The 12,202-nt window shown below is 40.0% G+C and overlaps 1 protein-coding gene across 1 annotated transcript in view; it reads right to left on the reverse strand.

The window, feature by feature from the left end:
- Positions 1–1,583: 1,583 nt before the first annotated feature.
- The window catches only part of LOC123982275 (coxsackievirus and adenovirus receptor homolog), a 12,197-nt gene continuing 1,578 nt past the window's right edge, over positions 1,584–12,202 (reverse strand). Inside the window, exons 2-5 of the mRNA XM_046067715.1 lie at positions 11,217–11,392; positions 9,459–9,663; positions 2,924–3,076; positions 1,584–2,252 (exon numbers count right to left, since the gene is read on the reverse strand). Coding sequence (XP_045923671.1) covers positions 2,026–2,252; positions 2,924–3,076; positions 9,459–9,663; positions 11,217–11,392 — 761 coding nt within the window. The 3' untranslated portion in view covers positions 1,584–2,025. The remainder of the gene's footprint in view (positions 2,253–2,923; positions 3,077–9,458; positions 9,664–11,216; positions 11,393–12,202) is intronic.

The following is a 12,202-nucleotide window of genomic DNA, read 5'->3' on the forward strand; positions in this document are numbered from 1 at the left end:
ATATCCTGTAATACAACATTATAATTGCCTCTCTGTCTTTTAAGTTTATGTTGTTCTCCTTTTTTAGGTTTTCCATTGTGCGGCCAAAAACATCTTATTATTACTAATTTATGTAGATATAAAACCTGTGCAAGTGCACACCAACATGTTTTAAGCCGACATAATTACTCAACACTAACAGAGGCAGAAGTTTCTTTCTCATGGGACATTTTAGTGATAAGACAGAGTGTGGATTTCTTCCCACTTCCCACCAGCTCAGTTATCTAACCATCAAGCTCCCAACACCTTTAATTGTGCCTTGCTGTCTGAGATGCAGTGCCGTACAGTACCTGATCTCATTGGAGAAATCTTTCCCACAGCGATGTATGTGGCTCAGTTTCCAGTACAGAAGCACTATGAAGACCAGCAGGATGAAGATGAGGAGCAGAGAACCCACTATGGTGCCGCCTATCACTGCTGCTCTGTTTGGAGCTGTAAAATCAGTAGGAATAACAAGGAATTATTCACTCAGAAGCTCTGTGGCAGAATAGAACAAAGTGTATAAAAAAAGTCATTATACTTTAATAATTATATTGTCTAGTGTGGCGGTTCCTGGCTTTTTTGGCTTGTGACCCTTTAAAGTTAAATCATGTCCTCTCACAATGCCTCATATCACTGTCCAATGAAAATGGACAATGGAAAATAGATGAAAATGGATTATTTCCAAAATGACTTTTTCATTTCATGAAATATTTTTAATGAGTAGTTCAACATTTTAGGCTTATCTGCTTTCTTGCCGAGAGTTAGATGAGAGGATCAGTGCCACTCTCATCTGCTAAATATGAAGCTACCTTAAGTTTAGTACAAAAAATGAAAACAAGGAAATATCTGGCTCTGTCCAGAGCTAATAACGTTTGCCAACTAGTACCTCTAAAGCTAACTAATGAACACATTATATCTGGTTCACCGCGAAGACAACGGATGCGCATATTTCCCAAAAGTGTCTATTCCTTTAAGGCTTTGTGACAGTGCATCTTTTCAGTAATTCTATGGCCTTAAATTAGCCCTAAATATATGAGAATTGTCTAAACCCATACCGATGGTGGAATAAAAAGTGATATTCTCTTCTCACAGTGTTTCATTAAGATATTTTTAAATGCCAAAACAAGTAAAATAATCCAATATATCACAAAAAAATGAAACATTGGAAAAAAGTAATGTGAATTCTGTACAGCAACCTTGATGTAATTTGATATATATCTTGTAAATCATCTTGGAGTCTCAGGGTGGGAACCTCTGGGCTGGGACAGCGCCCCGCATTTGAAGTGATTCCCTGCCTAAAGCGAGAAATCTGAGCACTAAGACCGGAAGTTATGGACTCAGCAATATGTAATATGTCAGGCCTGCTCCACAGATCATGAGGCACACAAAGGAAAACTCCTTTTTATGGATCCCCAGAATGGAGAGGCCTTGTTTGAGTCTAAACCCACAGGTGATTTATTCCATAATGGTATGCTGAATCATTGACTGTACTCCCTACTGGTGCACTTACTGTCACCAGATTGATTCCCTGTGAGACAGCTCTGGTATTCCTCTACTTCCTGTCTTGTTCAGAGCTGTTCAGAGGTATTACTGTTCATCGACTGCCCTCAGGACATTCAGGACATTTTACATTCCCTCTATTTTCACACTTTGCCAACTAAACAAGACTGATGAGGTGCTTTTAATAAGTCTAACTATTTTCTGTTGCTGCCTTTTCCTTGTTTCATCTATACTTCATAAAGCTAAAGGGGCCTGTTGACAAACAAAGCAGCAGAGCCATTTCAGTATTACTCATTTGTGACTGAGCAAGACAGTGATAAAGAGCAGATTTGTCTTCTGTCAATAGAGCGATTTTTTTTGCCATTGACTATGGCCTTCTCCTGTCATCATTAGACAGCATAAGGATAAGGATAACACACTGATGTTTCCACACACATATCCACGCAGCACCTTGGTTAAAACACTGTGTGTGAGAGGTGAAGCAGTGGGGAGACTGCAGCATAACTACAAAGAGAGAAGAAGATGATGTCTAGGTCTTTCATGATCGCGTGGGTGTGGGTCACACGTGATGTATGTTGCACATTCTGTGTGAGCGTGTGTTCCTTTACGTTTGTTTGCTTTCAGGTTGATCCTGCAGTGTTCGGCTCCAACAGCGTTGTTTACCTCACAAAGATAGAATCCTGCAAGGCTCTTCGAGTGGTTGCTGATTTTCACCTCCCCAGTCACACTGACTGAGAGAATACACACACACACACACACACACACACACACACACACACACACGCGCACGCACAGCCGCAAACAGACATTAACACATGTACTGTACATATACTTTACATATACTGTATATGCATACAAGGGGCTACAATGAAAATATATCACATAGGGATGATAAGAGGTTTCTGTACAAGTAGATAAGTTAAAGTGACACATTCCAAAGGCTCATGGTTTGTGGTTTGTATAAATTATGCTTTTAAATTGTGAAGATTTTCTAGGAGAAGAAGATCTGCTCACACAGATTTTCTGTCTGCATGCAGCCAAAATGTGTTGTGTCTCCGGCTGCAAGACGACACTGATAAGTGCAGTTTACTGTATACGGTGTCAAAAACATTTCAGGAAATATTTTGCATTGAAAAGAGTGAAATGGAAATGGGGAGAGAATGCAAATGATCTGCTGATTATGCACCAGAGTCCCTCTAAGTAAGTAGAATGTGAGTGTTGTGTTCTCAAATCATTATTTCAGGTATTCACCTGGATTGCCTATCACTGAATTTTGCTCACACAGAATTAGATCCTAAAGTAACACCTTTTCCCAACCCCCACCCCAACACACACACATACACGCACGCGATGTGTCTTTGATGTGTAGTAGCATTATGACGTCAGCAGAGGTCACACTTACTCTGTGTGGCTGCAGCAGGGATGGGGCCTGCACTTTCTCTCCTCCATGTGTATTTTAAGGGAGGGGAACCTTTTGCAGACTTGCAGTGCAGAGACACAGCCTCTCCGATCAGCTCCCCTCCCTCCACCCAGCATTTAGGCACAGACGGCCTCGCTGAAATCATGCAACAAACGGATAATTTCACGCTGCCATTTCCATTCCACTTCTTGAAAAACTGTACGGCTTTATAGTTTCAGGATGAAATTGCAGGAACCATTTTGATTCTGGCTTTAATAACACATATTCACAACATATAGATGGGTTATACCAACAACATGATGCATTTTACGACTGAAAAATCCAATAAAATGTTTGAGTTGCAAAAAAACATGCCTTCATTACACATTTAAAATCTATATTCAAATATAGATTTATATTGTGTAATAAAGGCTTGATGAGTTAAAGATGAGAAAGCAGACACGTGGAGTACAGGGCTGTTTTAAAAAGGTGAAAAATTGGTTGCAATTAAGGTGAGATCGATTATGTTAGACATGAAGGGTCATTTAAAACCACAACATTTCTCTCAATTAAGAGTGTTCTTTTTCTGCTTACATAATAAAAGCAGGAATCCTATACCCATCCATTCATTTCTGCAGTTTCTAAACAACTTTTCCTTCTCCGGATCATACAAAGAACCTGAACTATAAAATGACCTGTTGGTTCTCAGGACTGCCTGTGTTGCTTGTAACAGCTTTAGGCTGTCTACTGATATGTGAGATGTTGCTTCGGATATCAGCTGGTTTTCATTAGGGGGGAGTTGATTTCATCTAATGCTGCTTTTCTTTTTACCGATTTGTGTGAAAGAGAAGACCTTAAAAGTAAATCAGTTTCTTCTGTGAAATGATTTGCTGAAAACGCTCCAAACTCTCTATGCTTTAAACACTTGGACATTTGAATGGTGCTTGGAGATGATGGTGGAAGGACCCAGGCTGAGCTAAATGTAGGTTTACTGGTTTCAGTGTCAATGTTGCACTAAGTTGGCGAGATTTGGCTGTTCAGGTCACTTAAAAGCAAACATATCTATAATATTAAGGTAAATTTTACATTACTTTAGTCACAGTGAAGGTAGGGTAAGCGATTCTGGAAAAATCCAGTTCCATTGCAAATACCATGATACAGAACAACGACACAGCAAGTATGACAGCTAGGTTGTGGGTTGCTACAGTTGCAGCTGAGAAGCTAACATGCAGAGAGGATGAGGCGGTTTCACATAGCCAGCACACCAGCTACAGAGAGCGATACTCACAACTCTCCTGCTACCATAGCTAACAACAGCATGTCTTGGAAAACCAGAAACTAATCTGAAAGTCCGTAGGCAAGTCATTTAATGTTACCTGACGGACAGATCATGGCTGGAATAGTGTTGAGCCAGGGCTGTGTACAAACACCAGGTTATTTTCAGTTCACACACAGAAAGGACAGCCAGCAGAACGTGAGGAGATAGTCACTGAATTTGACATAAAGACGTGTATTGGTTTAGAATCGCATATCCACCTTTAAAGGAGTAATCAACTGTGTCCACCTAATCCAACAAGAAAAGGTTGACGGCTTAATAAAAATCTGGTTTTATGTGCTCAGTACGGAATAATTTCTTTAGCTAACTGCAGTGTGTAATTAAGTTCAGTCTAGTTTTATGAAGAAATAATATAAATAAAATAATATAATAATATTATAATATTTGTCCTGAATTTAGGGAGTACTTTCTTCTTTACCAGAACAAAACAATGAAAGCCATTATCTTGGTTCTCACTGACATCCGTGTGACGTTTATTAACAAAACTAGCCTCCACTAATTAGGACGTAGTAACAAATTATATTTACTCTCCTCACTGTAACAAAATTATTATTATGACTCATGGGTGCATGCTGGATCTACTGAACATGCTCATGCTGGATTCTCTAGCTGTGACTTCTACATTTTCTGAGGAAATTCTCTATTCAGTGAGGTGTCTGAGGTCTTTCTGCTGTTTTTGATAAATCTCTGACAAAGTGGTCACTGGTGAGCGCTCGTTCAGCTCAAAAGTTTTCGCTGTAAAGCTCAGTGGAAGAAGAGAGGTTGGACTGGTTGTGTTATGTATAGTGTGAATAAACTTAACAAGCAGAGAAGTTGCTACTAGAGCAGATTGAGGAGTACAATAACAAACTCAATGATAGATGTAACCCTCTCTCCAGAGGAGAACATCAACAACCACAGTGTTGCCTAGCAACGTAGTTTTATGCGTGTGTGTGGTGTGCTCGCTATGCGGAGCAGTGTATGCAGGTTGTCTCATTGCTTTAATGTGTGTGTTTGTGGGCTGTAGCTGCTGTCGAGTTGATATGGTCTGTACTTCTCTGTGTTGTCTGACAAACATTTTTCTCAAACTGTTCACTGCTTCAGCACCTCTTTTCACCCTCTCTGTGAACATTCCATTTTAGCTTCTGCCCCCTTCCATTAAAGCCCCCCTCCAGTGTATTTTGACATTTCTATGATATTTTATATTTTTCTGAGTCACTTCCTTACAATGTTGATTATCCACATAGTTTGCCAAATATTTTTTGACAAATAGCTTAATTTTGTGCTCAAAGTTGCAAAAGTTGCTTAGTTGTTGAAACGGGGTTGTGACGTATGACTATAGTAATTCCATAAGTCATACATAATTCTCCAAGTTTGCGCAGGCGCACTGTCATGCCTCGTTAAAAAACTGTCACGCCATCACGCCTCATTAAGTCAGAGCATCAAACTGATAAACATCGTTGTGAGCTAGCTAACCAAATTATCATGTAATTTACTAAGAACTTACAGTAGGTATGTCTCTTTGTGTCTGATTGTTGGTTTGTCTTTCTAGTTTAGTTAGCTAAGTTAACTAAGTTGTAGTTAGCCAGGTGTAGTTAGCTAGCATATTTATTGCAGAAAGTTAGCTAACAGAGGATCTTCATTTTATTCTTTAGTTTCCTCCTCTTGGTTTAGTGTGCTGTTCATTTTCATTATGGCATTTGTGCGTGCGGTGTTGGAGGACAGATGACAGAAAAGGTCTCGCACTTTCACCTGCCACCGTCTTATATACAGTCTGCAACATGCATTTTACTGACGGCCGTTTTACCAATGCATCGGCGGAGGTAATGGCATCAGAAGTCTTTATATACAGTTCAACAGAGTAATAGACCCCCACACCCCCGTGGTAAAGTAAGCGCACCATAAAACGTAGTGGGAGTTATCATGTGCAGTACGTGACAGGACCATCGACTGTATGATTGATTGTCATGGGTAAGTAATAGCTACTCCTGCCAGACAGTAAAGTGTACTAAACTTTACAGTGCAGTGATGTTAACACAGCATATCGTTAGTGAACACTCCAGCAGGTCAGTTTTTGGTTGTCATGGTAATGTATTATGTCCGACTATTAACCTCAACCAAAAACGGCAGTTAAAACCGGCTGGAGGGGGGCTTTAAAGCCCACTTGCTTCTGATTGGCCACCTTGTCCGAGTACAGAAGAAGGGCGGGGCCTAGCTGCACAGCTGAATTAAAACCTGCTATATGAAAATTGGCCTCACTGATTACTGAACAAAAACTTCATAACTTTATTCACTGATTTTAGTGAAACTGGATCAGATTTGATGGTGAAAATATTGTCTGGTTTTCCACCTGATGTCCTCTGGCTGCTCTGTCTCCACTTTTGGTGATTTATGGAGTTTGTATGTGACCAGTTACTTTAGCTGCTAACTACTGCTATCATCATCTGCTGTTAGCTACACAGTTAGCCGTGCAGCCATGGTTCAAATTACGGGGGCAGATTGGGGGGGGTTTGACCCCCATAATTAAGGCTTGCACCCCTCCAAAAGAGGCAAAAACAACAGTTCAGTGGGGTCTTTCTTACTTTCTTTCTTATTACAAATATTACAAAATATTTCCCATACTCATGCCTTATATTCAAGAATCTAGAAGTACGATTTCTGACACCCCTAAAATGGACCGTACCATTTCCTAACCTTGACGTTAATTGAACGTCTTCTCCGTCTGCATCACTCGCAGCAGCAGCTGCTCCAGTCCAGCGCATCACACACTAATGGAGATGCTGTAAGTTAATGTCAGTAGTGAGCTATCTAGCTGCTTTAATACACTTAACTTTCTTACCTTAAGAGTTTTGTAATTAGCATTTATTTAACTTCAAATGAGCTATCTGATGTTAGCTAGCGGAGAGCCCGTCCTGTCATTTCATTATCATTATATCATTTTATATTTTATGTAATTGCTATCCAACACTGGTGCTTAGGCATGAGCAGTGAAACTGAGGATTAGTTATTGTAGATACACATTTTGACATCAATATAAGTTTATTATTTCATTTTAAGTATTTTATGAGTCTTTCTACAATAAGCACAATATTTGTTTTCACTGTGGAATTCAGGAGTTTTACCTGGCTAGGTAAATGTTTAAATCCAGGTTTGTTATTTCAAATGTATTCAGTTTTGTCTATATAGCGCCAATTCATAACAAAAGCCATCTCATTGCACTTTTTATATAGAGAAGATCTAGACAGTACTCTGTTTAATATAATTTACAGAGACCAATTCAACATTAGCAAGACGAATGGAGATATTTGCTAAAGAAAGTTGAAGGCTACTTGAGGAGGTGGGGAGAGCGTGGTTAAGTCAAACCTGTTGGAAAACTGGTTTAACTCGTTGGCTCGGCCCTTTGTCCCCTAAGCTGCTCCTGCTGGTCTGTTCATACCTGTGATGCCCCCTCCCCCCAACACCTCATTGCTGTTGTTCTGCTGTAGCTTCCCCTGAATCCTGTTCTTATAACAGTCCTTAGCCCACCTCAGCTCTCTCTTCAGCTCCCTCTGGATTGCTTTCTTGGCCTCTTCATTGTACCATGCCGTGAAAGCAATCTTTTTCTTGTTCAACAGAGATATGATGTCTCTATTGATCTAGGGCTTGTTGTTGGGGAAGCAACATATCCTTTTGGTGGGGATGATCCTGTCCTTACAGAACCTGATGTCCGGGTAGATCCTGGTTGATCCTGGGGTGCAGGGGCAGGGAAGCGGAGGGGAGGGGAGAAACGGGAGGGGGGAAGGTGGAGGAAGGGTTGTGGAGGGAGAAGATTGAGATGGAGGGGAGGGAGGGCAGATAGGAGAGCTGTTTGTTAGGAGGGGGAGGTGAGCTGGAGTGGGTGCTGCCGGCGACGCAAAAGCCTTCACCCATGGATGACGTCACAAGTGTGCACCACCACTGCCGACGGTGAAATGTAAACAGAGATGGCAATGGCGTCTCAGATCTCTTGAGGCAGGTAAGTATTGTCTCAACCCGACAGCCAGCACCTCAACATCCGGCGTGCAGATTTCTGCCTTTGTGGTAACATGTCCTGGGTTACACCATTTGGAGACAGCAAGTCCTCCTTCCAACTTCTTACCACTCTGTTTCTTCCTATCTGCTCGAACTAGTTCCACTGAGCAATCTGGTGTTTTCCCATTCAGCCAAGTTTTAGTCAGACATAACATGCGGCACTCCCGATACTCTCGCTGCCAGCTGACCAGAGCCGAGAGTTCATCCATCTTGTTCGTCAGTGAGCAGAAGTTCCCCATGACGACCAAGGGAAGACATGGCTTGTATCTCCACTGACTCCCCGTCTTCTTGTTCCTCACCGTCATGCCAGCACGACATCCTCATCTTCTTATCCTTAACTTCACTGGGATCTCATTTGGACATGCAACAGGTCGATCCCGATGCTGTAAGAGCTCTTCACATGAGTAGACTTCGGTGTTTTGTTGTTTGGTGGTCGCTGTGTCCATTGTTTGTGTAACGTTATCCTGTTACAAGTAATGTTAACTGTTGTCGTGAATTAGTCCTTCACAAGAGTCCTATTTACAAAAGAAAAAGGCTAGAATGTGCAAATAAATAAAGTGTCAATTAGTGCATAAGTAAAAAATTAAAATATAAGAAAGGTTAAAAACTAGGAAAAGTAAGAGGGAGCTGCTGTGTCGTGCTGCCACTTTCTGTGGCACGAGAAGTCAGATGTCACTGGAGGTCAGGTAACAGCAGCTACCATTAGCAACAGCTAGCAGTTACTGTAGCATTAGCAACAAGTAAATCTGTTCATCAGGAAACTTCATAAATCACAGAGTTGAGGCAGAGCAGTCTGAGGACATCAGAGGGAAACCCAGAAAATATTTACTGTGGCTTCATAGCCATAAAAGCACTTTCTGTTCATACAAAACAACCTCCATGTCGATGAGCTCATACGACCGCTTCTCTGGAACTATTTAAATTTAAAATATCCCAGATGCTATGTAACATCTAGTGTTTGTTTGCATTCACCTGTTTTTCTAGGGTCATTTGCATGCGCAAGATTTACATATGAAGTAGGAAGTATGTCATTTTCATGTCCTGAACTCTCTTTTGTTGCTGATGTAAATACTGTTTTCCATTCTACAGCACCTTTGATAGTTATCAAAAACATTATCATCACAACAACCCTCCATCCATTTTAAAAATACAGTACACATGAACCAGTCTTACCCATTACCACCAGTGACACCTTGTGCATGTCCACTCCAGGTGATTTCTTCACTTTACACTGGTACGTAGCACTATGAGCAGGTGACAGCTGAGCAATTGAGAGTGAAGCGTCACCCATTGAGGGGTCCTGAGCAGCAAAGCTGAGTCCTTGTGTAGGAGCGTGGTCACCATGGATGTATTTAGTGCCGCTGGTATAGGATAGGAGCTGATTGAAAACAAAATAAAAAGACAGATTCAACAAAGAGTGAACAAAGGACTATGAATGACAGTTTTAATTGATGTTAACCAATTAAATGTGCATTAAATATATATGCAATCAATTCTGAATAGCTAATAAGGGTTACCTCGCAGTGACACACACCTAGAATTACCACCCTGGAGCTTTTTAGTCTGTTTTAGCTCATTGTTTATAAATTTTCTGTTTGGTTTAGTCAGGAAGTTGATTTCAGCAGCTCTCATACATCCACTGTACACTTCTAGTTAATGACTTACTGGTGAAGAAAGTGGAATATGTAGCAGTTAAAAAAACCTATGTTAATGGAAACCTAACCCCAGAGATAAAGAACAGCATATAGTGGACTCACAGTGATCAGGAGGACAGAAACACTGGCCCAAATGAACACCAGTGTTGATCTGTGTGTTACTGGATAATGTTTCCTGTCTGATGGATGTGTAAATAGGCAACTGTTAGTATATATAATGTGATAATCTGCTAAGCTTGTTTCGGAGTTCCTCTGCCCACTGTTGGCATAAAATCAATTATGGCAGCTTTAAGTTAGCAGGTGATAAATAATTAGAATAAAGAGCTGGAACTGTTTAAGTGTTTGGCTGCAGTGCAAAGCATTCAATTTGCACAAGAACCAATAATCTGCACTGATCACTTATCTAAAGCAGCACATACTGGAACTTGACGAACCTTAGAGTGATTGTGATCAAATGTCTGTTGCCTAAGGGTAGAAAAAATATGCCTTCAAGTCTCCAACTCTAATGACTCATTTAATTTAAAAAGCAAATAAAAAAAAGATTCCTGTGAAAATGGTGGTGTTCATCCACACAGTAGTCTCCTGGACCAATTTCTCATTTAGACTTGTAGATGCACAAGCACATGAAGATGAGAATACTTTGAATATGAATAATTTAGTAAGTGTTTTTTGAATTGGATGTTTTAAATATGTCATTATGGCATGTGTAACAATGCTTATATTTACAGGTTTCTAAGCGTGTGTTCTGAATACTAATTAACTCAAATACGGTGGTGATGTTAAAGAACTCGATCATTTTACAGGTCCATAACTGTCATTTCCTGGAAAGAACTTGGTAATTTAGTGTTAATTCTGACAGCATTTAATTTGTAGACTTCTAATTTATTAATTCAAATGAATTGCTTGCACAGCCTTTTCATTCAGTGCACACAACAGGTCAGCTGAAGAAACAAAAATACAGGCAAGGTCCATCATCAACATGTACTGTATGAGAAATAAAGTTTTCAACAAAGAATAAATCAATAATGAATGGATACATTGATGTTTAATTTCTGGGATCTTTTTATTTTCCCCACATTTTTTTTAACCAAATAACATGGTCTTGGAAGTATTGGAATGTTGTTGTTATTTAACTTTAGAAACACACACACACACACAGGGTGTCTTAGCATACACCAAGTGAATTCAAATTCTGCTTTATAATCCCCATACTTTATATCAGACCCTATGTACACAACAATAATATAATTTGCACCATTCTCATTCTGCTTCTTACCATCTGATCTTTCTGCGTGGTGTCTGGACTGACCAAAGACCATTCAATGTCAAGTTCTCCAGTGTCCAAAGGGCTCAGTGTGTAACTGCAGCCCAGAGTCACACTCTCTCCCTCTGCCTTTTGGATAGTCTGTGTGCCGGTGGACGTCACCTGCACCCCACGTGTGGATTTCAATTCTTAGGAAATGAAGTCTTAAAATTAATCACAGACACATATTTGCTGTTTCTTAAAAAAATTATTGTAATCCTCAAGGATAAACGTGACATATTCTCATTCAAGAAAATCTTTTTGTCGTTGAGCCAGAGTGTACGCTTTCCATGCACACAGTTTTATAGATACATTTAATATCGATTCATATTATTTTCTCAAATAAAGCCTGGCCTTAGAAAGCAAGAAAAACACAAACAAAATAGTTGGAGCCAAATGCACACAGGAATATAAAAATGACTTACTGGAATTACTTTATGGGCTAGTTACAAAGAAAGAGCTCCATTGGCAGAAAAATAAAAATAAATGTAATCACAGGGAAGTATGTATATACAGTGGGTACGGAAAGTATTCAGACCCCTTTAAATTTTTCACTCTTTGTTTCATTGCAGCCATTTTCCAAAAATCAAAAAAGTTCATTTTATTTCTCAGTAATGTACACTCAGCACCCCATCTTGACAGAAAAAAACAGAAATGTAGAAATTTTTGCAAATTTATTAAAAAAGAAGAACTGAAATATCACATGGTCATAAGTATTCAGACCCTTTGCTCAGTATTTAGTAGAAGCACCCTTTTGATCTAATACAGCCATGAGTCGTTTTGGGAAAGATGCAACGAGTTTTTCACATCTGGATTTGGGTATCCTCTGCCATTCCTCCTTGCAGATCCTCTCCAGTTCTGTCAGGTTGGATGGTAAACGTTGGTGGACAGCCATTTTCAGGTCTCTCCAGAGATGCTCAATTGGGTTTAAGTCAGGGCTCTGGCTGGGCCATTCAAGA

This window comes from Micropterus dolomieu, linkage group LG13 (genome assembly GCF_021292245.1).
Source record: "Micropterus dolomieu isolate WLL.071019.BEF.003 ecotype Adirondacks linkage group LG13, ASM2129224v1, whole genome shotgun sequence".
NCBI lineage: Eukaryota > Metazoa > Chordata > Actinopteri > Centrarchiformes > Centrarchidae > Micropterus > Micropterus dolomieu.